Raw genomic sequence first — 26,814 nt, 5'->3', positions numbered from 1 at the left:
CAATTGGCTTTCTGGGCTGAAAGCACACGTTTGATCTGCATTGCTTGTATCAATGGGACAAGGCATATTTTACAAAGTTCAACAAGGCAAAATGCCAGATCCCACACTTCAGTCACCACAACCCCATGCAACAATACAGACTGTGGGAACGGTGACTGGAAGGCTGCCCAGTGAAAAAGGACATAGAGTTGCTGGTCAACAGCTGCTGAACATGAGCCAACATGTGCCCAGGTGACCAAGAAGGCAAAAAGTATACTGTACCAGTGGAAGTAGGGTAGAGATTGTCCCCCTGTACTTGTCACTTGTGAGGTCATACTGCAAGTACTCTGTCCAATTCTGGGCCCCTCACCTCAAAAAAGATATTGAGGTGTTGGAGCATGTCCAGAGAAGGATGATGAAACTGGTGAAAGGTCTAGAGGGTAAGTCCTATGAGGAGTGGCAGAAGGAGCTGGGGTTGTTTAGTGTGAAGAAAAGGAGGCTGAGAACCTGAAAATAGGTTGTAGCCAGATGGCTGTGGCCTCTTCTCCCAGGCAACCAGTGACAAGAGGAAATTACCTCAAGCTCTACTAGGTGAGGTTCAGGTGAGACATCAGGAGGAATTTCATCACTGCAAAGGTGGTTTAAGAATTGGAATGGGCTGCTCAGGGAGGTGGTGGAGTCACCATGCCTGGAAGTGTTCAAGAAATTACTTGACATGGCACTTAGTGCTAGTATTTAGTTGGCATGATGGTGTTTGGTCAAAGGTTATACTCTGTATCTTGGAGGTCTTTTCCATCCGTAATGATTCTATTGCCAGCTCATCTTCACCTCTCATCCACCAGCACTCCAAGTCCTTCTCAGCAGGGCTGCTCTCAATGCCTTCATCCCCTAGCCTGTGTTGATAGCAGGGTTGCTCACACCCAGGAGCAGCACCTTGCATTTGGTCTTGTTAAACCCCATGAGGTTCCCGTGGGTACACTTCTTGAGCTTGTCCAGGTCTCTCTGGATGGCAATGTGTCCTTCAGGTGTTTAAACTGCACCACTCAGTTCAGTGTCATCTGAACTTGTGTACCAAAGGACACCACTTGTCATTAATGTCCATTGGACTCTGAGTCATTGGCCTTTACCTCTGGATGTGACCATCCAATCAACTCCTTATCCACCAAACCATCCACCCATCAAATCCATCTCTCATCAATTTAGAGAAAAGGATGTTGTGGGGGACTGTGTCAGAGGCATTACTGAAGTCCAGACAGATGACATTTGTAGCACTTCCCATGTTCACTGATGTATTTACTCCATTGTAGAAGGGCATTAGGTTGGCCAAGCAGGACATACCCTTGGTGAAGCTGTCCTAGTTGTCTTGAATCACATCCCTGTCCTTAATGGCTCAAAGTAAAAGTTTTACATCTGAGTAAAGTGGAATAAGAAAAATTTCTTCGAAAATTTAAAGTTAAACATATAGTGTACACTTTTTTTTTTTTCTTTCCATTTTTTCCCCAGCATTCATTAAACCTAATCAGAATGGGACACAGGAGAAATATTAAAATTCTAATGTCCAATTGTAGTTCTGTCTGTAAAAGATTTCTACTTTCCTTGTATTAATTAAGAATAGTTTTCATATATCAGAAGGAAAAATGTTACTCCAATTTTGGGTTTAACAAAATTTTTGGTTTTTTATTTAATTTCTTAATAAAAAAATTCAAGCCAGACACAAAAGATTTATCTCTCCTGTTAACAATGTTCAAATTAGTAGATAAAATTTTCTGATTATATACTAATGTATTTAATGCATTTATATTTTTAAACATTAGAAGAAAATATTTGCTCTTCTCTGAACAGTGTTAGCCTTTGAAGTGTGTCTACATCTGCACCAGACAGATATCTAAAAATGCACTGTAAAAGGTAAATAGAGAAATCATTTAATCATACAGAACTCTGAACCAACAGAGGGGGTTATAATATCCTTTGCTAAAACAAGGCAAAGATGTTTTATGCTAGATTTAAATATTTTCCATTGGAATCCATGAAATTAAAATTTTAGCCTTTTGAAAAGGGCATTCGGCGCAGAGCTTCAGCTCTCCACTTAATTTTTCAAAACTCAATCTGTGAAGAAAAACCTACCAGCCTATTAAAAAAACCCCTTCATTTTATGATTCTGTTAGATATCCACTCTACACTTAGACATAATTATTCATAGATTTGAATAAAAGCTTTGTGCACTGTCTTTAGGGGGGCTGTGTCTACAGAGGATAGCTGACTTCTATTAGTAATTTCTAATTTAATTTCTATAATGACCTAAACAAATGAGAATTCCACACATGAATAATACATATTCCAAGTAAAAACCTATCTCTACTCTCATAAAAGCAGCAGCCAATCACTCTTTTTTTCTTCTTGCTTTCCATCTCTTCCAGGTAAAATTATATTTGAATAATATATTATTTATGGCTGAGGCAAAAATAATTTTAAAAGTCTTTGGAAAATTAATAAATTAAATACTGGTTTCTTTTTACAGCCCACAGCAAAAATGTAGAACAATCATGGGGTGTTTCATAAATGTCTACAAAGAAAATATCATTAAAATTCAGGTCTTGTTGACATTGAAAGACTTGTGACTAAAGAACCAAATACATGTACCTTATACATAGCCATAAGCCATATTTTAGGATATATTAACCAGAGTAAAACAGAACTGAATTTAGGAAAAAAAAAGCTTAGAAACTTAAGTTAACATTCAGTTCTAGCTCTCTCAGGTCTCAATATTTTTTATTCCAGAAATCCACCAGTCTTTAAGCTTGTTTATTCAAGTTATTCTATCAAATATCAATTCTGATTTTTAATACTATGTCTCTCATAAATACAGAGTAAAAACTGAAAACATACATTTAACTTAATTTCACAAAAATGGACCCAAATCCTAATATACCTTTAACATATAAATTAATTCCAACAGATAAATAATTTTTGTGTTCTAAATGTTTCTTATTGCACATTTTAGGTCATAAAATAGGTATACGTCAAAATCAGTAATACTGTTACAATTTTCTAACTTTTATCTCTCTTTGTTTTAAGCTACTCTCAGGTTATTTAGGACAAAATCATTAGTTTGGTGATCAAATGATTGAGAGGTCATACATCTACACTGTTTCTCTCTGAACATAAAAAAATCTGATCTTGCAAAGGCAGCTTTCTTCAAACCATGGCATTCCAGAAAGCAGTCAAGTCCTATTCAAAGCAAATTTCTGAAACTCCAGTTTCAGACAGATTTTTGAGACTACACCTATAAATCATGTCTGCATAGTCATGTCTATGACACTTATTGTGTTCTGTGACTCAATTTCATGTTCATCAATCACATATTGAAGGGGTTTACAAGTTCACAGCAAGCAAGGAAGCTGGATAGCACATGTTACGGGCGTGGAACAAAAGAATTTCATAACCAATGAGGATTGAACAGTAAGCCCCAGTCCTAGAATGACAGCCCCATGAATCAAGTGAAAAAAATTTCACTAATTAAATTTTTCATGTTCTGGTTCTGCGTTGTGAGTGGGTGGTATTTTCATTAATAGATAAACCTCCGATTTTAAAGGAAAGTATGGTCCTTCTGACCATTAACTGCTATATGAAACATTATAAATTCAGCAGTAAACAGTAACAGAAGGTATAGAATATACTTCTATATAGAGAAATGGTATTTAACTCTCATTTCTCACTTTTTTGAAATGTTAAATGTGTAATTCTAGTGATTAATAGCCTGTAAAAAATATCAGTATCTGTATCATAGGTGAAAAATTACAGCACATCTACAGGATCACAGAATGGTTTGTGTTAGAAAAGACATTCAAGATAATCTAGTTCCAACATCCTTGTTGGGGGGTCATTTCTAAGGGAAGTATCCGGGACACTTCTCATAAGACCAGGTTTCTTAAAGCCCCATCCAACCTAGCCTTAAACACTGCCATGGATGGAATAGCCACAGCTTCTCTGGGTAACCTGTTCCAGTGCCTCAGCAACCTCACCATTAGTAAAGAATTTCTCCTCTATATGTAACATAAATTTCCCCTCCTTCAGTTTAAACCTATTACTGTTTGTCCTATTAGTACAGTTCTTGATGAAGAGTCTTTCTCTGCCTTCCTTGTAAGCCCCCATGAAGTATTGGCTGCTATGAGGTGTCCGCTTACTATCAGTTACAGTATCTTTGCAAAAGACCAAAACTGTGGTCAAATTATATTTACCATCTCTGAGTGGGTATTAGGTCATTTACAAGACTAAGTGAAGACATAAAGCAAATCTAACACTAAACATCTGGTAGCTGGTAGGAAATACACAATAAAATATAAATTATGTTTTCAAGTCAGAAGAGTCTAGAACAGATCTCTGTATGTGGAAAAGTATTGAAAACACTAGAAAAAATTCTTAATTGAGCCAATCATAATGTGCATCTGTTCTTGTAAGGTGTAACATTTCAGTTTATTTACTGTTAGTAATTTTACTGGTTCAGTATTGTGGAAAAAACCTAAATAGTTTCACAGTATAAACATTTAATCTCTAAATAATCTCTCTCTGCACTCTTACCCCACCTCTCTCTTCCAACTGTAATAGCAATGTTCAAGAAATATCTATCAGTGTAGACAGCTGGAAAGAAATTTTTATATTTTTATTTTTTATTGGCATTATACAACATAAAAATATTTTCCATCATTATTTAAAGCACACTAAAAAAAAAGCAAAAAGAAGAAAACATAGATAAACAATCGGCATTAGCTCTTACATGGTCAGCCATCAAGAGTTAGATTGAAAACAGAAAGACCAACAGCAGTGGAGGGACATGTGCTAGAAAAGAGGGCTCCACTTTCTTCCAGATGTGATATTAGGAGAGAGATTTCACACATATGAAAGTCCTAGACGAAAAGAGGCAAATAAAAGAAGTCTAGAAGAATAACTCACTGAGGCAATGGCTGACTCATCAGTCTTGACTTCACAGGAGAGATGTCGTAAAAATTCACTGATAAATGTTACTGCCTCATATATTTAAAAGACACAAATCCAAAAGAAACAAGCTTTTCCTACAGTTAATGCTCAAGGTTCTACTTATACTGTTGCAAAAATGAATGAAGTAAAATTAGTCAAGCAGCCAGGGTCACATTACTGTCAGCAAAACAAATACAGCCATTGTATTATTTCACTGCCAACTCATAATGGTCTTCGAAGAACATAAGAAATATAGTAATTTTCTATGTTATTTTTGGCATTTGAAGCACATTTATGTATTATGTGAAGTACAGTGGTTCATAAAATCTACACCTTGCTGTAGGGCAAAGAAAGTTTAGTTCATGCAAAATTCAAGCTGTTAATATATATATAGTGACCAATGTACACTACTCGGTGTTTCTCACTACAGGCAATTCTCTGTCTGAACTTCTAACAAGAATTAGGTAAGTTCAATATAGAAATAGAAAAGAATTAGCTTTCAGTATAATAAACATTTATAAAATACAGGCTGTGTTTTCAACTTTAGGATGGACAAATGTATAAGAACCCTTTTCTGTTGGTATTTTAATTACAGAAAGTATCTTCCCCAAGACGATTAAAACACTTTCATACGCATTTCCAAGTATTTTTAATATAGGAAACTTTTATTTTACCTAAAATATTCCCAGTGAGAAGAAAATAATTCCTCAGTGAGAAATTTATTTTAATGCTTAAAAAAACAAACCTTTTTCAGACATTTTTGAGTTGAAATTGTTTAGGATTGAATTCCTATTATTAATATCTAGATATGGATTTGCTGTGGCAATTTTTGCTCATTCAGATAAAAGGGAGTCATTAGAATCTTATTTCAATGACTAGTGATCCTGATGAAAATTCAGATCATCTCTGGTGATCCATTAATTGTCACAGGTATATTTACTGTGGCAGTCAAAGTAATATTGCTAAGAGGGCAATGCATTATAGAAAATGCATGCAACAGATTTCTGACACTTCTAACTGCCACTCCACCAGGAGGAAGTGCAAAGTTAATTCTAAGTCTGCTTTATTCCTTTATTTTCTCTTTATCTTGTGAGAAACATCTGCTTTTGTAAACAGTTCCCTCTTTTTTGTAGAAAACAAGAATCTGAAGAAAAGCCAAAGCAATTATTAGTAACATAAGTATTTAAATCCAAAAACATAATGAAATTCAGCTCTCCAAGGAGGAAGAATATGTATGCTATACCACAGTGCTTTTATATTAAATTTCTTGCTTAAGTGTATGATGCTAAGTTCATACTAAGTGAATGCTTAGAACTTAAATCTACCACTATTCTAGCCATCTTCTGAAAGACCATGCATAGAAGAGAACAGAGCTCCATTTCAAGAGCATCATCTTACTTTAAAAACTCAATTTAAAAAATCATGATATCTAAGATAAACCAAATTATCAATCCCAACAAAAAGAACACATTAAAAAAAAAAGTATCTGAAATAGTAAATTCACTCTAATTAAATAATTATTTGGTGATTTTTCAAAATTTTCTTCAAGCCATCGTGAAAATATAAATTTGATTTCTGCATCCCTAATCCATACTAATGAGTGGTGGATTGATGTCCATTAAAGTTCCATGAATTATTGTTGTTTCATGCTCATTTAAGTACAAATTAATTTACTTCTCAGCACATTGTTTAGATTTATCAGACAGATATATAAATAGTTTATCTACCAATCAGGTATTCCAAAATTATTTCCATTTCTCCAAAGTAAAATCACTAGCTTTCATAGCAACCAAAAGATTCTTCATAAAGGCAACACTAATGTAACTGAAGATTTACTTCCAGTAAAAAATCTATTATCTACTGAGTATTTTTCTTTGTGAAAACAGTTAATCTCTACTACCTTAAGTGCTACAAGAAATCATTGAATCTACACTGCCAAAGAGACAAATGATACAGCTCAAAAACATACTCTGAGTATTTAAAGTTGCATTTTTTGGAGTAGGTATAATCTAAAACTAGATTTAAATATTGGCATGAGAAACATATTAAAGAGAGGGCATAGAACAAAAGTAGTATGTAGGTATTAAATGAGATAAATATTTTAGTGGATTTACAATCTCAAGATTGAGAAGTATCCTAAATAAAGCACTGAAAATCAAAAAGAATTTATGCAGATTATACTCTATCAGGTTCTATGATACAGTTCTATGTTCCAAAGTACTTTTTCTCTAGTGAGAAATTCACAGGCAAAAAAGAGAGTTGTGCACCTGCTCTTTACTTTTTATCCAGTTTACAGTTCTGCAGGCACCAAAAGGAAACACATGTGGTATGCCCAGATACCAGAATTAAAACTACATATGGATTACGAATTAAAACTGTATGGATTACAAAGGGGTACACATCGCACATTTCTGAAAGTACTTTGCACTTTATAATTGTTTCCATTCAAATCTTTAAGTATGACCCATTACATACATATATAGCACAAGCTGATTAGACTTTAGAATGTGGAATACCTGTATATGTTTAGAAAGGAGGTTTCTCACATCAATTTTTAATTTATTTAGACTGGATAAAAGGAAGAATTTCTTTACAATGAAGTTGTTCAGGCACTGAAATTGTTGCCTAGGGGTGCTCTGGATGCCCCACCACTGGAAGTGTTCAAGGGCAAGTTAGATGGTGCTTTGAGCAACCCACTCTAGTGAAAGATGTCTCTGCCTATGGCAGCAAGGTTGGACTAAATGAGCCTTGAAGTTCCCTGTCAACACAAACCATTTGACGATTCTATAGATTTATGTTTACTTAAGTCCTGTTATCTTCTTATTATGTTACTCTAGATACAATCCATTTCTTACTATGCATACGTCCAAAAACTACAGAGTCTTAATTAGAGTTTTTCCTATATTGTAAACCAAGGCATATCTGATTTTACAATAAAATATCAGTTAGTGATTCATGGGTAGGTTTTATAAAGAAACTGGGGCAGAAAGTTTAGTATGCACAGTAGACAGAGAATAACTATTCCACTCACACTGGACAATATCTACTTTTCTGTATTATTTAATACATGGACATTATTTATACCTTTTACTCCAAGCATCTTTTATGGACTGATGGAATTTTTTTTTTTTTTTTTTTTTTTCAGAATAGGCTTTCTAAGAAAGGAGAGCTTTTCCTACTGTAGTTGAGAGAAAAATAGGGAAACTATTTTTCTGGTCAGAAAAATCAGCAGAAGAGTAAGAAAGTTAGCACTACAAAAAAAAATCTTAATCTGATTTTATTTTTCATTTTTGAAAATAGTGTATCAGCTCACCTTACACCATAAACAGTAATAATTTTATGCAGTTTCAGAACCAACATTAATGTGTTTATCCTTCTAAAAGCTCAATAATTAATCACAAAAAAATCATGAATGCCCTTCTTGCAGAGTCACATCATAGAACTATCCAGGGAATATTAAATGTTTGGAGACACAAATGGATACCAGAAGACACTGAAATTTATACAGAAGACAAGGTGGGATTTACAGATGACCAAACTGAATAAAACAATTGCATGTATAATGCAATTATACAATAATCTTCCCAAGTGAGATTAAAACAGCATGAGCTTGATTAGGGAATTAAAATAAAGACCGTAGTAGTCAGGTTGGGGACAACAGGTCTAGCAGGAAAGTCAATGGACTATTAAATAGGAAAGAATCTGTTTTCAAATTTTACTTCACCAATAATACATTCCTCCAGTGAGGCACTGTCTGGTAGAGGGGGCCTTAATTTTCTGTCAGAAAATGTCTATGCATCTAGCACACCTATTCATATCATAATGTGCAATCACCTCTTCATAAGAAATTCCAAAGAAAATGTATGTTTTCCCAGCATGGTGCCTCCATTAGTACATTCAACTACCTAGTGAACTCAAGACTTAATGATGTTCCATTACTGACTGTTGTAGGTCTCATATCTAATCTTGACCTATTTAATGGCTCACACTTACTCAGAAAAAAAAATTCTCTCCTTGTTTGCCTTCCCACAGGGCACTACATGAATGGACTAAATCACAAATACATGTAGGCAAATAATATTATCTTGCTAGCTAGAGACCTCCGGGTCATATGAAGTTAATAGACTAGTGCTAGAATATATATGGGTTTTTTGCCTTTTGTTGTTTTTGTTTTTATTTGGTTTGGGTTTGTTGCGTGTTGGGTAGAAAAACAGCCAATTCTTGGATTCTTGTTGTTGTCCAGACAATAAAAAGACATATTGAAAGACTAGTATCACAATAAATTGACCCATGAAGACTCAGTTTACTAGCTTCTGCAGAGCAACCCCTGGCTAATCTGAAAATGCTAGGGAACTTCATAAACATTTTCAGTACTCTGTACAATTAGGGACTTATCAACCCCAAAGTTCTGGAGGTTTGTCTACTTTTCTGACATACAGGACTGCTATACCTATTTTAAGAATTCAAACCTGGTTCCTCTCTCTTTCCATCGCTATTAAGAACTAAACTGTTCAGGTTTACAGAATGCAACATGGTGATCATTTCATCAAGTCTCTGCAAAATATGCTCAGGTTGATCTGAACAGGTAAGGAGTGACAGTCTTCACTATATGTCATCAGGAAGAAAGTAGTGTAGAGTGACATAGCTCTTGATATGGTTATTAACTTTGCTACCTAAGCCCTAGCCAAATAGATGAATTGTTAAGAAGTTCCTTCAGGGAGGTAAAATCTGCAAGAGTTCACAACAATGAAAACACAGTCTTGGATAGGCTGAGACAGTTCAGACAACTGACATTCTGTGACCAGCCTTAAAAGCAGCAATGTTCTTGTGCTTTAGGCACAAAACAAGTAATGCTATTTACTTAGAGATTATATTGTATTCTTACTGAATTTTTAGTTATTTTATCAAAATACATCACCACCTTGGTGTGCATGTAATAACTGATTCAAGATAGGTCACCAAGGTAATATAGTCCATATTAAATAATATCTCCCTACAGCTGCAGGCAAGGCAGATTAGAACTGTAAACTCAATTTCAAATGTCAAAGAACAATAAAATAAAAACTGTGGAGGGATCTGTATGTGCAAAACTCACATACATCAGAAAGGAATAATTTTTTCAAAGTTCAGCCATTTAAAATGGCCAGTCAATCATCTATGCTCCCAATAGATTCCTCTTCAGTAATATAGTCTATGCAGTTGTTTTAGGATAAATTTCTCTGTTCTTCCTGTACTGACTGAAAAGGTAATATAAGCAAATACTACACATTTGAATTTTACATGGATTAAGTTAGTAGAGGCAAATTCCACACATACTGTTTAGGCATCTTCTTCATTAGGAGGTATGTATGTACAGTTCACTCTGAAGCACAGGCAAAGGATATTAAACTTGCTCTCTGGGCACTTTATCTGCAAACAGAAACAAATGAAGCCTAAGACATGGCTGCCACCTTGAAAGAATATGTCTGAATATGCCAAGTCACTGCTGGAAAACTTAGCAGACCACTAGTCATTCCTGGAAAGGTTCTACATGATTTGCCACCAAGCTTTCTGGAAGATTGCCAATTCAACACCTGCAAAAAGGAGACAGGCACATTGACCTATGTCTGCACAGCACAGACAAGCTGAATTCATTATACTAAAATACAGCAAACCAGTCATGTTCTGACCAAAACCTGGAATTATTAGGTTTCTCATTGTTTCTTTTAATGGTGTGCTCATTATTTTAAAGCTTGGACCCTTTTCAATTCTCAGCACTTTAAAAGTTTATTTGTTTGAGAAATAATCATGTCTGTGTGAATTGATAGCCGTAATGATCACCAGTTTTGACTTTCTTAAAAAGCTCACCAACATGCCTTGTAAACATCTAGCAAAAGCATGTTTTAGGGGCTTCTAGGAGAGATACAGCTATCATGGTATTGTTTCTTCTACTGAATGTGTTCACTGAGTATTTAGGTATATGCGTTAGTCTAATAATATCTTGACTGATATATTCAAACACACCTTCTGTGATATTGTATAAGCTTAAAAATTGTATTTGAGACCACACTATATTAGATGAGGTTTTCTTGGAATTTGAAAAATTTACGTCCCTTAAGATTAAAATTAATAAAACCTGCAGGAAGCAATGCAGATACTTCCCCCAAAATAGGAGGAATTCTTTGAAATTTCTAGAAGAAAATTAAGCACTGGTACTCTGGTTTACAAACTATATTGTATCTGTGTGATCAAGCTACAATTCATCATGAATATGAGGAGAGTTTTCAATTTCATTACTCTTAACTGCTGTTCTTTATGAAGAGGCTCCCTCAGATCTAACAGTGCTCTTCAGAGATAATGGAGATTAACCTCTCAGAGGACAGCCACAGTTGTTGAGCATAAATAAAGATCATAAGGCAATTCGAGATGAAGAGACCACAGGACTTCCCTAGTCCAACATCTTTCACCTTTTACATTGTTTTCAGTGTCACTTCTAGGAATAGACACCTTGTTCAGCACTTTATCGGATTTTGAAACCCTGCATGGATGGAGACTACAACAACCTCTCTGAGCAGTCCTTTCCACTTCTTTACTTTTCTTACAGTGAAAACATTTTTCCTTAACTCCAGTCAAAATCCCTCTCAGTTTATGCCTTTGCTCTCATGCTTCTGCCATGCACTGCTGGGAATAGCTTGTCTCTGTCTTCTTGATAATCTCCCCACAGATGTTTGGGGGATGCTGTTAGGTCCTTAAGAGGCCTTCCTTTCCCTAGACTTGTTCCCTCAACCTCTCCTCATTACACAAGTGTTCCAGCCCCTCAGTTCTGACAATCTTACTTATTGCTAATTTATATTCCCAGAAAAAGCCCTTCAATATTTTTCCCTAACAAATATGATACCTAGTGCTCAGAGTAAAGAGTAAAGAGTTTCTCCTGATGGTGCTTTATCTCCCACTGCTCTGCTGATAGATTTTCTCCCTTGATCTTACTTGAAAATCAATACAAGTTCAGATTCTCTATCCAACAGCATTGAATCAACTCATTGTAGAACATAAAACAATTTAACTCAGAAAAGATCTTTAACACCAACAAATCCAGCCATTAATGTAGTGCTGCCAAATCCAGCACTAAACTATGTCCCTTAACACCAGATTTACATTTTTAAATACCTCCAGGTATGGTAACTCAACCACTTCCCTTGGAAGCCTGTTCCAATGCTTGATGACTATTTTCTGACCAAATGTAAAAGGAACATGTTCTGGTATCCACAAGATAAAGAAAACTCAACACACACACCACACACACACACACACACATATATATATATACATATGTATATAAAACTCACTGATTTTCTACCAATAGGTTTTTCCTGATTTTTTTAATGTCCAAACTAAACTTCAGTATGTATACATGTATATACTTTACTATGGCATTTCTCACTTTACAGTTTAACTATATTCATCTCTCACTTGTATATTTCCAAGTGTATCCCATCTGAGTTTTGTTGAGCTTTTATTTTTAGGAAGGAACCCTAAATGATAATCTGATTTTGTCAAGTTCAGGGTAACTTCTATATAATTAACAAATAATTCTATTTTTAACCTAACACAGATGTTTTTGTTAAATGAACACATGCACAGATTTATGTGGGTGCAGAAAAAAATGCAGTTCTCACTCTTTCCTCTTTCTCCAGACAAATTATATTCATAATTTACTTCTTTTTACATTACTTTAAAAATTGTCCTATAAATGGCAATATATTTTTTTTTCTAACTAAATAAAGTATTTTTTCTTAACTTGAGCTTTATGTTCAGCTTCGCAAAGCTACCTGTAAAACCCCTAATTTTCCTATTTATAAATAAATCAAATGAAAGTTTGCTTTATATGACACAGCTGCACTTGAGCCCTTATGACTTGTTTTTCATGTAAAGAGAACGTCTTTCAAGATCTTCACATTTAAATTGTTTCAAAGCAATTTTATAACATTGCTGTGTGTCTGTCTCTAAATGATCTTCATTTAAGACACGTATTTAGTAAATGAATAGGCCAAATATGGAACAGTAAAGCCAAAAAAATCTAAGCATATTCATTGGTAAAAGAAACACAGTGACAACACTGATGCAAACTAAGATAAATTTCATTTTTTCATCTAGAATATTGCATCAAGACTAAACCCAACAAATTAAGGCAGAGAACCCTACTTGTACAAACATTAAAAGAAGAATATCCAATTTTTAAAAATAAGTTAGTGTTATTATTTTCCTAGTCAATTTCAAAACAGTGACAAATCTAGGCTAATCAAAATCATTAATCACATCTTTGTTTTGGACAATGACATGATGAACTAATTGTGCCAAAAAAAAAAAAAAATGAAGCCTTTCTAATTGCTCCCAGATGTTGCTATAAATCTTTCACCCAAGACAGAAAGGTGTCCCTCCATGAATACTGATTTTAATTTTGCAGTTTGTGATCATACAACAAACCTTAGGCTGAGGACCTTACATGAACAACAGTGGTCTTTGAACAGAAAATGTAACATCAGTGTTTAAGTTTCTATATCCAACTAGATGTTGAAGGCAAATTTACCCAACTCAATTTAGCATGCAATTTAAGAAATAGTGCAAAGATAACATAATCAAAGAAGTCAGTACTGGTTCGAATCTTCATGAATGGGGAGCAGCCTGGCTGAAAGGGACTTGGACGTCCTTGTCGACAAGTACCTGAAGATGAGCCAGCTACAAGATGTTGCAGTAGCAGAGGAAAACTGGATCCTGGGCTGCATTTACAGGATCATTACTAACAGACATAGACATGTGATCATCCCACTCTACTCAACATCTGTCAGGCTGCATCTGAAGCACTCTGCCCAGTTATGATCCCCATAATTCAAAATTTAAAAAATACTCAGGCACACTGAATAGAGTCCAAAGGATCACCAGAAGAATGATCAGAGGACTGGAAACCTTCACTCTGAGGAAAGACTGAGGAGACTGAAGGTCTTTTCTCCCTGGAGAAAGGAAGGCTTAGAAGGGACCTCATTGCAGTGTTTCAGTACTAAGGGGGCAGCTACAAAGAGGACGAAGACTCTTTCTTGGTAAAGACCCACATGAGGAGGACAAAGGACAGTGGGTAGAAGATACACTGAAAGAGGCTTCATCTTGAGAAAGAATTTGTTTACAGAAAGAACAATCACAGGAACAACCTCCCCAGGGATATGATGAAGTTCTCACCACTGAAGATTTTCAAGACACAAATGGACAGAGTGCATCTTAGCTCCCTTTCCCATGAAAAGTTAGACAAGATATTTCAAGGTCCCTTCAAACCTACGCTGTTCTGTGATTCTACAAAATTTATTATCAGCCAAAAGATGTCTATAGGTTTACAATTTTCTCAGACAAGTTTGTAATAGACCAGTCAAGAAATATTGTGGACATCACCTTCTAAATTACTCTATCAACTTCATGAAATAACTAGGCAGCAGTCCCCCAGCTGCAAAGTTGATGCTCCCTGACTTCAATTCTAGATGCACACTACTGCAAAACTTTCCACTCAGGAAGACCTAATTCCAGCACTCATGGTAAAATGAATCCCACTGTGTGAAGGACCCAAAGGACTATAACAGAAATAATGAGCATTGTAACAAAAAATCTTGGTTTTTTTAAAATTATCATTAGAATTTTTACAAGTGAAAAAAATGCTTATTTTCAGTAATTTTGAAGAGAAGATTATTCCTTTAAATACAGAGTTATTTTTTATTTGGATTCTACCCACAATCTTACTCAAACTTTGGAAATGCACCAGAATAATCATCCTGAATTTTAAGCAAATAGAAGGCGAAGAAATCCAAAATAGTCTAAAGCTATCTAAAGTCTCATGTCATTTCTTTTATGCAGACAACACTGAGAACAATGATGTCATCGGGAATCCATAATTTGAAAAATGGTGTTTTCTGAACTATGTCTGCTATCATGAAAACACTGAAAAAATTGTCCTTTGTGATCAGAAATACCTTGAAATTCTCTCTCATTCTTTCCTCAAAATACAAAAGAGGTGCAACAAAGTAACTTACATAAAAAAAACCTCACACTCATTTTTTATGAGTGACCTTTGAAGCCCCATTTAAACAAATTATATACTTCACGTTAAGTGTCAAAGTAGTCCACTTGACTTCAGCAGAACTGCTTGACGAGCTTTGCATTGCTTTTTCAGCAAAAAAACACAGTGAACATTTTGTTGAACTGAGGCCTCAATCAACAGCTCAATAAACAGACAGAATGGTTAACACATCCATTGTTACATATGACAAACAGATAAAATGAGATTTTGTTTTTATAAGCAATATAGATATAGAAACCTCATGCACAGACTATACTTTACAAAATAATGCTTTTCCAGTAGCATTTCACCACAACACTTGAACAAATTATACTACAGGAACAAAATAAGGAAATTCTGACATTTTAGTATTTATTTCCAAAACATTACAGAGATTGTCATCATCTGATTTAGGTTACAGCATTATCACTGGTATTAAAATACTATATATACACTCAGGTCTTTGAAATTGGGAGTATTAAATCTGAAATCTCTGTTTCACATCATGACGTTTAATTCTCTTTAGTGCATCCAGTATATATTTCTCACCTATCTCCTAAGCTGAATGCAACTTGGGAGAGTAGAGGCCTCATATTCACAGAGAAAATGTATAAATGAAAGCATGTTAATTTTGTTTCCAGCCTGACATAAAGATATTCTCATGGAGATTTGGGTGGATGCTTGAATTTTCCTAGGCACTGTTTAACAGCTCTGTATGTATGCTTGGGGCAGTTGCGTTCCCTCTAGACTCCTTAAGTGGAAAGTATATTTGCTGCTACAATTCTACCTCAGGCTTGACTATAGCATAGTTTGAAATATTAAGAAGAGACAAAACATTCACCAAAGGTGGGCAGACATGAATTTGGACTTTTAGGAGACCTTTGATCTTCTGAAGGGTCAGAAGGGTAGAGGCCAAGCAAAATATCCTGTGAATCTCTAAAGCTTGAAAATGGAGTCCATGATGCTCTGGACAGGAAATAATGTTATCCCTTAGGAAAATTAATTTAAGAAATAACTACATATCTGGTCTTTATAATAAAGTCCCCATGAAATCAATATGCACTGTATGAACCCCCTTAAAAGCAGAAAGTGTGCTGTGACTTGAGACAAGCAAAAATTAGGGGAAGTAATATATCCTGAGATAAATCTATAAATATCTGGAAATTTGGAAAAAAATTAAAAGGCAAAAATTCAAGTAGATACACCTACAGGTCTTCAGCAGAGAACATGGTATCCCCAGAAGTTTGTTTATTTCTACCAGCTATGTCAACTAGTCCAGTAGTTAACAAGAATTAACAAGAAAGAGCATATTCTTGGTTTTAATATATCAGAAGCATATAATGAATGAAGACTGTTCCAGCCTACCAAACCACATCCAAAATAACCACCTGAATATCCAGAGGCAAATATTTACATATGACTTTCACTCTTTCCTGCTCCATTGCAGTATGTAGTGTTTAATATTCCACTTTAAAATTAAATAAAAAATTAAAAGTGGTAGCTCTTCATTTGCTTATCCTGTCTGAGCCTGGAATGTATGTAGCAAACTAAAGGTCAGCCAAATTACCCATATGCTGATTTCTAAAGGACAAGGATTTTACCCAGAACATACTTCTAAGTGTCACTATTACGTGTAGTACATTGCCAGTCCTAACAGGCAGTGCCGTTGCGAAGCTGATAAGTACACAGTAAAGGCTAAATTGATGGTCCCGTTTCTCCCTAAATTATATTATTTACACTGCTGCTTAACCTAGCATGCCTACAATGTCACCATTCCACATCCTACAATGGTAGCCATAATGATTCTTACAGTTATTAATTCCTGCACATAAGTCCACTGATTATCAGTTCTAGTTATACTAGAACTAGGCAAGTTCTAAAAATAACAGCAAAGAAAGAGAATGAAATAAACCTTCCTTTTGGTCCACTTTTCTTGAAAATTTACAATAAACATAATATATACATAAACCAGTAAAATTAATTTCAGAATGCATATACTAAGAAAAATGTCTTCATAGTATCATGGAATTGCTTAGGTTGGAAAAGACCTTTCACATCATCCAGTCATTAATCCAGCACTGCCAATTCCACCACTAAACCATGTCCTTAAGTGCCACATTTACAAGACTTTTAAATGCCTCCATCCATGGGATAGTGTCTCCACCACTCTCTAAGCCGGCTGTTCCATTGTTTGACCACCCTTTCTGGTAAGAAATTTTTCCTCATATGCAATCTAAACCTTCCCTGGGATGCCTTGAAGCCATTTCCTCTTTTCTGTCGCTTGTTACTTGGCAGAAGAGACCAACACCTACCTGTCTGCAACCTCCTTTCAGGCAGCTGGAGAGAGCAATGAAGGTCTCCCCTGAGCCTCTTTCCCTCCCGGCTAAAAAACTCCAGCTCCCTCATACACTCCTCATAAAACTTGTGCTCCAGACCCTTCACCAGCTTCATTGCCTTTCTTTAGAAACATAATCTTTGAAAAATTACAGTTTCTTAATTGCAGTCAGACTAAATTTCATGCAGTGCAGACACGTGCATATTTCCTGAGAAATGGCACTCAAATTCCTATCTCAAAAAATAACCTATGCTTCAGCTACTCTTCTACACTGTGTAGGAGATCCTGCAGGTTGCAAAACTCTGCCATTTCCCTACTTGCTGTTACACTGAGTTCCCTCTATTGCTTCATAAAGACGTAGCAGCATGCAGATTGCTAACGTGAAAGACTGATATAAATCAACAGTAATCTTAGTATATTTATAAATGTATACATACATCCTCAAACCACATCTGGAAGAATTCAATGAAATCTTCCATTGAAGAGAAACTGCAATTTCTGCTAAATGCTATACAGCACGCGGGCATGGCTTTCCTTTGGGATAGGATCATATGGTTCTGATTTATCCTGCCTCTTAATATTCTAAAAGTTACTGTATAGAGTGCTCACGTATTTAATAATGCAATTAATTCCAAAAATAGCTGACAAATCATTTCTAAAACATCTTACAGTATGAAATCCTGTATAGTCCCTAAACTCAGAAAATTAACTGTGCCTAGGGGAGATTTTTAGCTTGTAAAGCAGTAATGAGTAATTGTTTGGTATTTCCTTTGAAGTACACATTTGCTGCTACACTGTTACTAAACACATCTCATCAGCAAATCCAGAAAATTCTTTTAGCTAAAGGGATAATTATAAAGCTGTCTACATAAGAAGATATTCTCTTTGAAGCGCTAAATCAGAATCCAAGACTGTATTTGTGTAACAAGTATTTATTTTTCTTTTTATTGAACTTTTTACCCTCAGGAACCTTAACAGCACCTTCTTCTCATCTTCTCCTGTCCAGTCGCAGTGCCTGATAGCAGTTACTAAATGATTATTTAAGTAGCTATTCCAAATATAGCTGTTTTTTCCATATTGCCATGTGCATATAAGAGATTGAAGTTCCACAAATATTTTTTTACAGTCAGAAAAACTAAATTACTAATTTGTATCAAGCTATTCAACAGTTTGTATTGTCACTGAAAATACTGATATCTAGGATAAATAAAGTCAGACAAGCTCCAAAAAAAAAAAAAAACAGAATTACAGCACAATTCTTTTTCTTCCTTTATGAAGTATGCAAAAAAAAAAAAAATTTGGAGACCACAGATCAGAAACTATGAAATTAATGTAAAGAAAAATTAGGTTAAAATATATTGAACTAAATAGAAAAAAAATAATAATGCTATTAGAGTGTATTTCCAGTTTTGGAAATCAGTTTCCCTGATTTCTTGAGTCAGTAATTAAAAGCATCATTTTAACTCTATTTGGTTAAATTCTAATACCTCCACTTCACCTTGTTTTAAAGTATTAAAGTAGTTTTAAAACAACTTCACCTTGTTTTAAAGCCATGCTTTTCCTTGGCTTGTGATGTTTACCTAAACCTTGATTAAAATGGATTAGTGACAGCTAGATTAAAATTACTGGGATGTGAGGGGGTGGGGTTCATTTTGTTTTGGATGGTTGTGTTGGGTTTTTGTTTAGGGTTTTTTGGTTTTTGTTTGGTTTTGTTGTTTGCTTGTTTTTAAGTAGAGCAAAGAATCTGGGAAATTTACACTTAGCTTTCAGAGCAGTATAACAGTGCCCTCAATATTATTTATGTCCAATTATATGACATGAGAGTTATTTATTTCTTTCATGAAAAACATCATTAAACCTTGGTTATATCATGTTAGAAGAACTGAATCCCTTCTTGTAAATTTTGGATTTTTATGTTTCAGACAATTCTTTCAACTTCAGTTGTCCTGGTTTTAGTGCCATTACTCCTTTAATCTCTCCAAATGTTATAATGTTAAAAAAAGGTACCCTTTCCAACATTAGTAGCTTAACCAAGCTAGTTTAACCAAAAATAAGGCAGAGAAACCTGTTGATTAATGAGCTCTTTCACCTGATTACAGGTGGCCATTTAACATGGTCTTCATGCATTGGTCCAATTCCTCACAAGGTTTTAGGGTTTTTAAACACATTGATTAATTGCAACTGAAAATACATCATTATTGTCCATCTATACTCACTGTTTGACCTTTTTTTTAGCAATTATTTGGCTTGACCTTGATTCAACAAAACTTCTGAGAATATTAAACTAACATACCCACAAAGCTAAGAAAGAGAACATTCAGATAAATTAGATTTTACAAAACAGTCATAAGGTTTAGACATAGACAGGTTGCATACTGGAAGCTTTCTTGCAATCATGGGAAAAAGAGAACAAACAAAGAATATATTATATAAATGCATGCCCCTAGTCTTTAGGTGTGCAAATATAGACAGCTAATTATGGAAATATCTACACATTTACAAATCCAACATTATTCACTCTTTCATTTCCATTCTCAAATACCAAAGGAATTATAACTTCTGTATTTTTACTGTATCCCTTAAAATGGCTAGTTTCAAAATTAATTTCCTAGGCAGCTCTTTGAGAAAATGCATTTTTACATTCCTTCAAATAAGGAGAATTTATGGAGGTAGCAGCACCTCGCCTCATGATCTTTGCATCTTCTTTGCAGCTACATACTTAAAGAAAAGTAAATCTACTTTCCTTATCAGAGGAAATCTATACACCAGCTTTAAAAATTTCAAATCTCTATGAATAAAATTTCATCTCCTTTTTTTTGAAGCAAATGAAAATCACATACACAGAAATGAACCATAAATTTGTTCTGAATATGCAAAAAATCTCTAGGATTTTGCCAACAGTGTTTAATATCATTCTAAATTTCAGGGGTTTTATCAACTATCATTTTCATTTACTGAGAAACTAACAAAGAAAAAGGCAAAAATAATTAGGAGTGAAAAGAGAAAATGCTCAACTAAATAATAATCCATTCTGCCAGACAGTATGCAAAATGTATCAGCTGCAAACTGTGATTTTTCTGGGGTAAACACCTAAACATTGACCTTAGCTCTCACATTTAAGAAGTACCACAGTGCTTCTCCGCACCTCCCATATATAGCTACTAAAGTGGGCATTAAAGAATAGAATTAATAGTCAGAATATAAAAAAATAAGAACACTCTTTTCTATATAAGAAGAAAGCAGAGAGCTGAATTGGATGATAGGCAAAAGCAATTAGTAAGGAAAACTTTATGTTAATTAAGCAGCAGGGCTTGTTAGGTCATCTTAATTATGCATGCTAAATTCTGACTCGAGGCAAAGAAAACTGTGTAGATTAATAGTTGAAGAGTAAAAGAATTCTGAACTCATAACACTTTATTTATGCTCTGTTTTACTTGGTGTGAATCATGGCTATCATATATAAATTTGGAAATTATGCTCAGGGTATTGTGGGTTTTTTCTCCTTTATATGTAATATTTGTACAGTCTATATCAAAGTGAAGTTTCTTTAAAATAGTATGTTGCCCCTCTGTTTTCCAGAATATTTTTCTCCTTATGCAGTACAGATGCCAGTATTCCTAATATTTAATAAAAATATTGTCATAATAATTAAGTATCATTTTTCCATTTTGCAGGAAAGTTCAAAATTCATTTTTTACTCCAGGTTAAAATAAGGATGAACCCCTGCAAATCTAAACTTTTAAGAAAAAAAATCAGCTGAAGTTACACTAATTAATAATTTCTATTTCATTATGGTATGTTTTGCGGGTTTATTGACTTATAAATTCATTTTTCCTGAAGAAATCATAATCCGGTTGAAAAATAGTGTGGTTTTATTAATGCCAAGTCATTCTGTTAAAGTGGTTGCTAAGTACTCATCAGTTTCAAATTTCAGAATTCAGTATAAAGTTGGTGGAAAATAACAGTAATGAGTATATCATATATCAGAGAATTGTTTAAAGAGCTTCAATCTAGTTAGAAGTTGTTTAAAACCAGGGTAACACAAGGTTCAAATGCTAACAACCCACCCTGTCCAGAATCTAACTTTCTAAAAGTTCATTTTGAATTGCTGACAAGTAAGAATATGTGGTGAGAAACAGGGAAATGAGCGAATGAATTAATGTTTGCCCATTTCATTTTGGTGGAGTTGCCATTCTGGATTTTACTTGGAAATACGTATGAAGACAAATGTAAAAAAAAACCTCACTTACATGTATTGCTGTATTAAGTCAGAAAGTGCAGGATTGAGTGAGAATTAATTTAAAAGTTTTCCAAGTCTTAAAAAACCCTAGATTTGGATTTAAAATGGACACAAATGCATTTTTTTGTTTCCTTTGGCTTTTTCCACCCAAGTAACCAGAAGAAACAAGAAGACGATATATAGATACTGAAATGTTAGATACAGTTAATTCCACTAGCAAGAAAGATAAGGTATTGCAACAGTTTGATCTTTGACTCCTCTTTTCTTCTGCTATTTTCTAAAGGTATGGTTTTCTAAAGGTCTGAAAAAATTGTTACTGTATAAATTCCTGTAATTTTATTATAAGAAATAACAGCCATGGCATGTCCAAGTTTTATGTGAGGTTTATTTCTATAGGCACTATATTTTCTTTATGCCTGGTTAATAAGAGTATGATGATACAAAAACAATGGTCAAAGTAAATACAAGACTGCTGAGAATACTTAAAAATGAGATTACAAATTTAAGAAATAAATATAGCTATATAATTAGCCTAATAATCTATACCACGTGTGCACATGCACATCTGCACAAGTGTGTGACAGATAAAAAGATTAAATATACTTGAATAGCAACACATTTTGATTATTATTTCTACATTATGAGGATAAGTATAATTTTGAGTGTCCTCAGACATTAAGAAATATGAAAGAACCATCAAATGTACAAATTAGGTCTATGAGTATGTGAACGATGACAGAAAAATGTCTTTAATCAGAGTAAACCAGTGAGACTTCTACAGGACTTCTAGGTGTCATATTAAAAGTATATTCACATTTTTCATTACTAGAACTTAGTTTAGGCTTTAAAAGAAATCACCTTCTATAAACATTTACACAAGCACAGCTTTTATCTCAAGAAGACTGTGCAAAGAAAGTGTGAATAGTCTGACACAATACAGCAGGCAATTTTCAAAATTTCTACAAATTTTTCTGGAGCCATGGAAAAAGCAAGGCCAATTGTACTGTAGTTGCTCTCTTAAATCATAGAATGCATTTATTTTCTTTGCTGTACCAATTAATAAACATTTATTACTAGAATTGTTCAATATGGTAGCACTGATTAAATTTTTTTTTCCAAAGTCCAGACAAAGAAATACTTAAGAAATCCTGAGAAATCCTCAAGTGTGCTAAACCATCACCTTTTTCAGAGCTGTGCTGAGGAACAGCTTAGAAACAAAGGAAAAACTATTATAATTGAATTTGACAGGATTCAGGAAATTTTATACCAACTTTTTATTCCATTAGGATACTAAAAGGTAAAATAATTATGAGGAAAATTATATACTAGTTAGAGAGATATACAAGCCTACAGAAAAGACCTTGAAACAATTAATACCAGCAACTCTATGAATCAAAAATAAGGAAAAGCAATGTCAGAATTACACTGATAGTTCTAACTGTCATAAGGGCAAAGTCAAGATGGTGAAAAAATCTGGGGTAGAAGTACCTTACACAAACACCACCGGAGCTTAAAAACTTTGCCATTCATACCTGCCTGCTTTTACATCACCAGAAAAGAGTTAGTCTTCACTGAGGTCTCTAAATGCTTTATACAAACTTCAGATTTTTATTTGGAACAAGTTTTAGGTGTTTTAAACCTGATTAAATGGCATTTATCTGTGTGGCTCAAGCTGAATGCATTCCTATTAAGCAGTCTTCTTGCTATTTTTTTCTGATTAAGCTGCAGCCATTATCAACCAGTGAAAATAAAACATATTTCCAGTCCAGCCCAGCCCAGATCCATTAGAGTACTCCATAGCATCAATATGTGTGAAGAGTCTTTGATTTCCAAGCCCATTTTTGACTTCAAATATACATGAACAACAGTGACATAAAAGTAAAATTTTACACACTTAACTGATTTTACAACTTCCCTGATAATAAGTCAATAATGTGGCTTATTTTATTCTGAGAAGAGAAAGAACATTGTGCAATGACATCATGATTTGTCTTTCCTTCACACCGTCCAAATGGACAGGCTGTGGATGGTTTTTCTGTATCTATGGGCCAGATGAAAAAAACTATGTAATCTCATAATGCTTGCCAAGATTATTAGCCCCATAAATATAATTTAAATACTATCTGCATCTCTCAGGTATTTAAAACCCAGGTAATCAAAGCACATTTAAATGCTTAATCAACAGAAATAATGACCATAAAATATTCATCACAGTCTGTATGAATACTTGCAGCATAGAGGGCTCTTAAGGGTCCAGAAGAGAAGCCACTATGCTTTTCATGCACTTTTTTTTATACTTTTCTATCCTGAGGCAAAGTAATGATGTAAAGTATTATTCTTACAGAGTCATATAATAGAAATTACAGAGTTCTGCCTTACATCAGAAAGTTTTCTGAGAAAAACACTTTCTTTACAGCACCACAGGAGATGAAAAACACACAACTGGCCCACAGAACTCTATTCAAATATTTATTATTCCATTCTATCACTACTGACCTTGGTAAAAATCCAAAGGTCTGTGATGAGTTACATCTTTGATCCGTACATAAAATATACAACTACAATGAACGAGAAGAAGTGATGCAAATTTTGAATTCCAAAAGGTAAAAAAAAAAAAAAAAAAAAAAAAAAAAAAAAAAATTGAAAGTATTAATGCAAATAAGGAAGCATGAAACAATGACTTACAGTAATAAGTAGCAGCTATATATAAACCAGATACAGGCTTCAAACAATTTTCATTTTGGGGCGTTCATTTGCTTGTTTGAAATTATTCCAAGAAATGAACAATAAAACTTTTTAACTACCATGTAATGCAATCTGTAAAGTACAGTGCAAGGAAATTAGTAAAAAAATTAAATTTAAAATGTTTCAAATTATCATGTTCAAGACATTATACACAGTAAGTACATTAAAAAAAGTATTTTTACCTAAAAAGGGTAATTTTCTAGAAAAAAAATAAACTAACTTGTTAAAATATTGATTGTAATTTAGTACCTAATATCCATAAGATCATTAAATCTTATCAGTAGAAAAAAAATTCTTGATTGCTTGTGTTATATGGAGTAATTAAAACAATCAAGGCACCTGATATATTACTAATACCTGTCTTAAATAAATAGAATTTTCTATTTTTCAAATGGAAGAAGAAAAGCCTAAAAAGAAATTAAACAAAAAAACCACCTAACAACAACAACAAATAAAAATCCCCCCAAAAAAACTCAACACAAATAAACAAGAAAAAGAACAAAGCAAAACAAAACCCAACTACCTAAATTGTTAAGGGGTCAAAGTGGAAAATCTTTCAACAAATTTGAAGACCAAAGTAGACCTAATAATGTTGGCGGTCTTTTAAAATAGATCCCTTCCTGACATTTTAATTCCAGACTGAATTCCATCTAATAAGCTGACACTCACCAAAACCTAGCAATGAAAGTTTGTTTGCAGGAATATTGTTGTGACTTTTACCAAATGAAGTAAGGTCAAAGACTAGTGGCAATGGAAGGAAAAAAATGAAAAGAAACAACCAGATTAATTAACTTCAGATGAATCTGAAAGCAGAGAAAGCCAAAAATATAGTTATGAGGTCCTGTTCATAATCTTAATAAAATATTTAAAACAAGATTTATGCAAATATTAGAAATGCACATTATTAATGAATGAATTTTAATTTAATAAGACACAAAATGTATAGAAAGATACAATTTTCATTAGCTTAATTTTTGTCCCATGGAAAATTTTTCACCAGCAAATTAGGAAAATTAGGTGAATTTGACACTTAGAATATGGGATTATAATTTGAAAAAAAACCCATGTAATTTTTAAAAAATTTGATGATGTATTCAACTTGCAAAACATTAACAGAAACATCACAGTTACTCTCTGACTCATGTTTAAAATAATATTTGGCTACATATATCTAAACACTTTTAATAACAAAAAGTTAATTTTTTTTTTCAGCTTCACAAACATATTAAAAAAGGAATCAAATACTGGCATTCGTACCGTCATAAATCCATCCAGCAAACCTGAATCAGGCTTCGGTGGTGCTTGCAAGCGCTCCATAGACCACTTCTCAATGATAGATGACACCTGGGTATTTTCTGTGTTTAGAATTCTGAATCCAGTCATATTAACACCACTGTACCGATAGGGTTCCACATCCAAGGCAAACAGATCCTGAAAAAATCACCATTGTATAAATTCTGTAATACACTGCAATTGCTATTTCAATTGTTGGACCATCTCCCCAGATGAGAGCATGGTAACTTTTCTGGGCTATTTATGCCAGGAAACGAGTTCTGCTTGTCTAGGGGCCTGTGTCTGTGAGCAAGCAGCTTGGCTGCCTTTATGGTGGGAGTAATCTGATTCTCAGAGGATGAGCAGACTTTCAGGAAATTTTAGTCCAATAACAGAAAGGCATCTACTACTAGATAGGCTAAAATACTACAGAAAGCTTAAATATTATTTTCATTTTCTAGATAAAAATCTTAATTGCTAGTTCTTGAAAATGCCAGAAACCAAACAAACATCACATAATAAACTGGACAAGAGTTTCCTTGAGCTTTCACTCTCAGTGAAACTTAAAAATGTTAATCTTAGCAGGATAAATTGGTGGAGAGGAGTAGGCAGGGAGTGGGGGTGGTGGTGAGCAGGGACAAGGAGAAATGTACATGGCTTTAAATTTAATCAAAAGCATTTTTTCACTGTCAACATGCTTCCAAATATGGACAGATCTTTGATTAGGAATTCGTCTTTGCAAGAATAACTTTTGCCAATTTATATGTTTTCTGTATATCTGTATGTGTGTGTGTACAGTTAGCCCTCAAATATACACAGGGGGAAATATAATTAATAAAAAGTAAAAAAGTTCAAATTTTAGCTTAAGAAAGCAAATTCAAGGTTATCCTAGTCCTTTGATCAAATCCTAAGAAGCAATGTAGAAACAGTACTAGACTTCAGAAAACTCAGGTCTAAGATCAAGTTTTGACCAGGGGAAAAAGAAGATGTAATCAAGGTTATACATAATTTATTATTTCCCTATAACATAATTTTAATATATTGAATATAGAAATTTTCCCCATAATTCATAGGTCTTTATTAATCTAATTTTTAATTTAATTTTTGTTGCCAGGTAGCTTTAGGTGTAACATTTGCCTGAATCCTTTTTGTTTACTGGCTAGAGCTGAAGATTAAATATTGTACTATAGAAAA

At 34.0% G+C, this 26,814-nt stretch overlaps 1 protein-coding gene across 5 annotated transcripts in view; it reads right to left on the bottom strand.

Annotated features, from left to right (window-relative positions):
• Nucleotides 1-26,814, bottom strand: part of GRIK2 (glutamate ionotropic receptor kainate type subunit 2) — a 354,225-nt gene that overhangs the window by 181,867 nt on the left and 145,544 nt on the right. For all 5 annotated transcript variants that reach the window (XM_068184153.1, XM_068184149.1, XM_068184151.1 and 2 more), the window contains one exon: nt 25,606-25,779. In XM_068184153.1, the coding sequence (XP_068040254.1) occupies nt 25,606-25,779 (174 nt within the window). The remainder of the gene's footprint in view (nt 1-25,605; nt 25,780-26,814) is intronic.

The sequence above is a fragment of the Anomalospiza imberbis genome, chromosome 3 (genome assembly GCF_031753505.1).
Source record: "Anomalospiza imberbis isolate Cuckoo-Finch-1a 21T00152 chromosome 3, ASM3175350v1, whole genome shotgun sequence".
Lineage (NCBI taxonomy): Eukaryota > Metazoa > Chordata > Aves > Passeriformes > Viduidae > Anomalospiza > Anomalospiza imberbis.
This window is presented reverse-complemented; position numbering and strand designations above follow the sequence as displayed.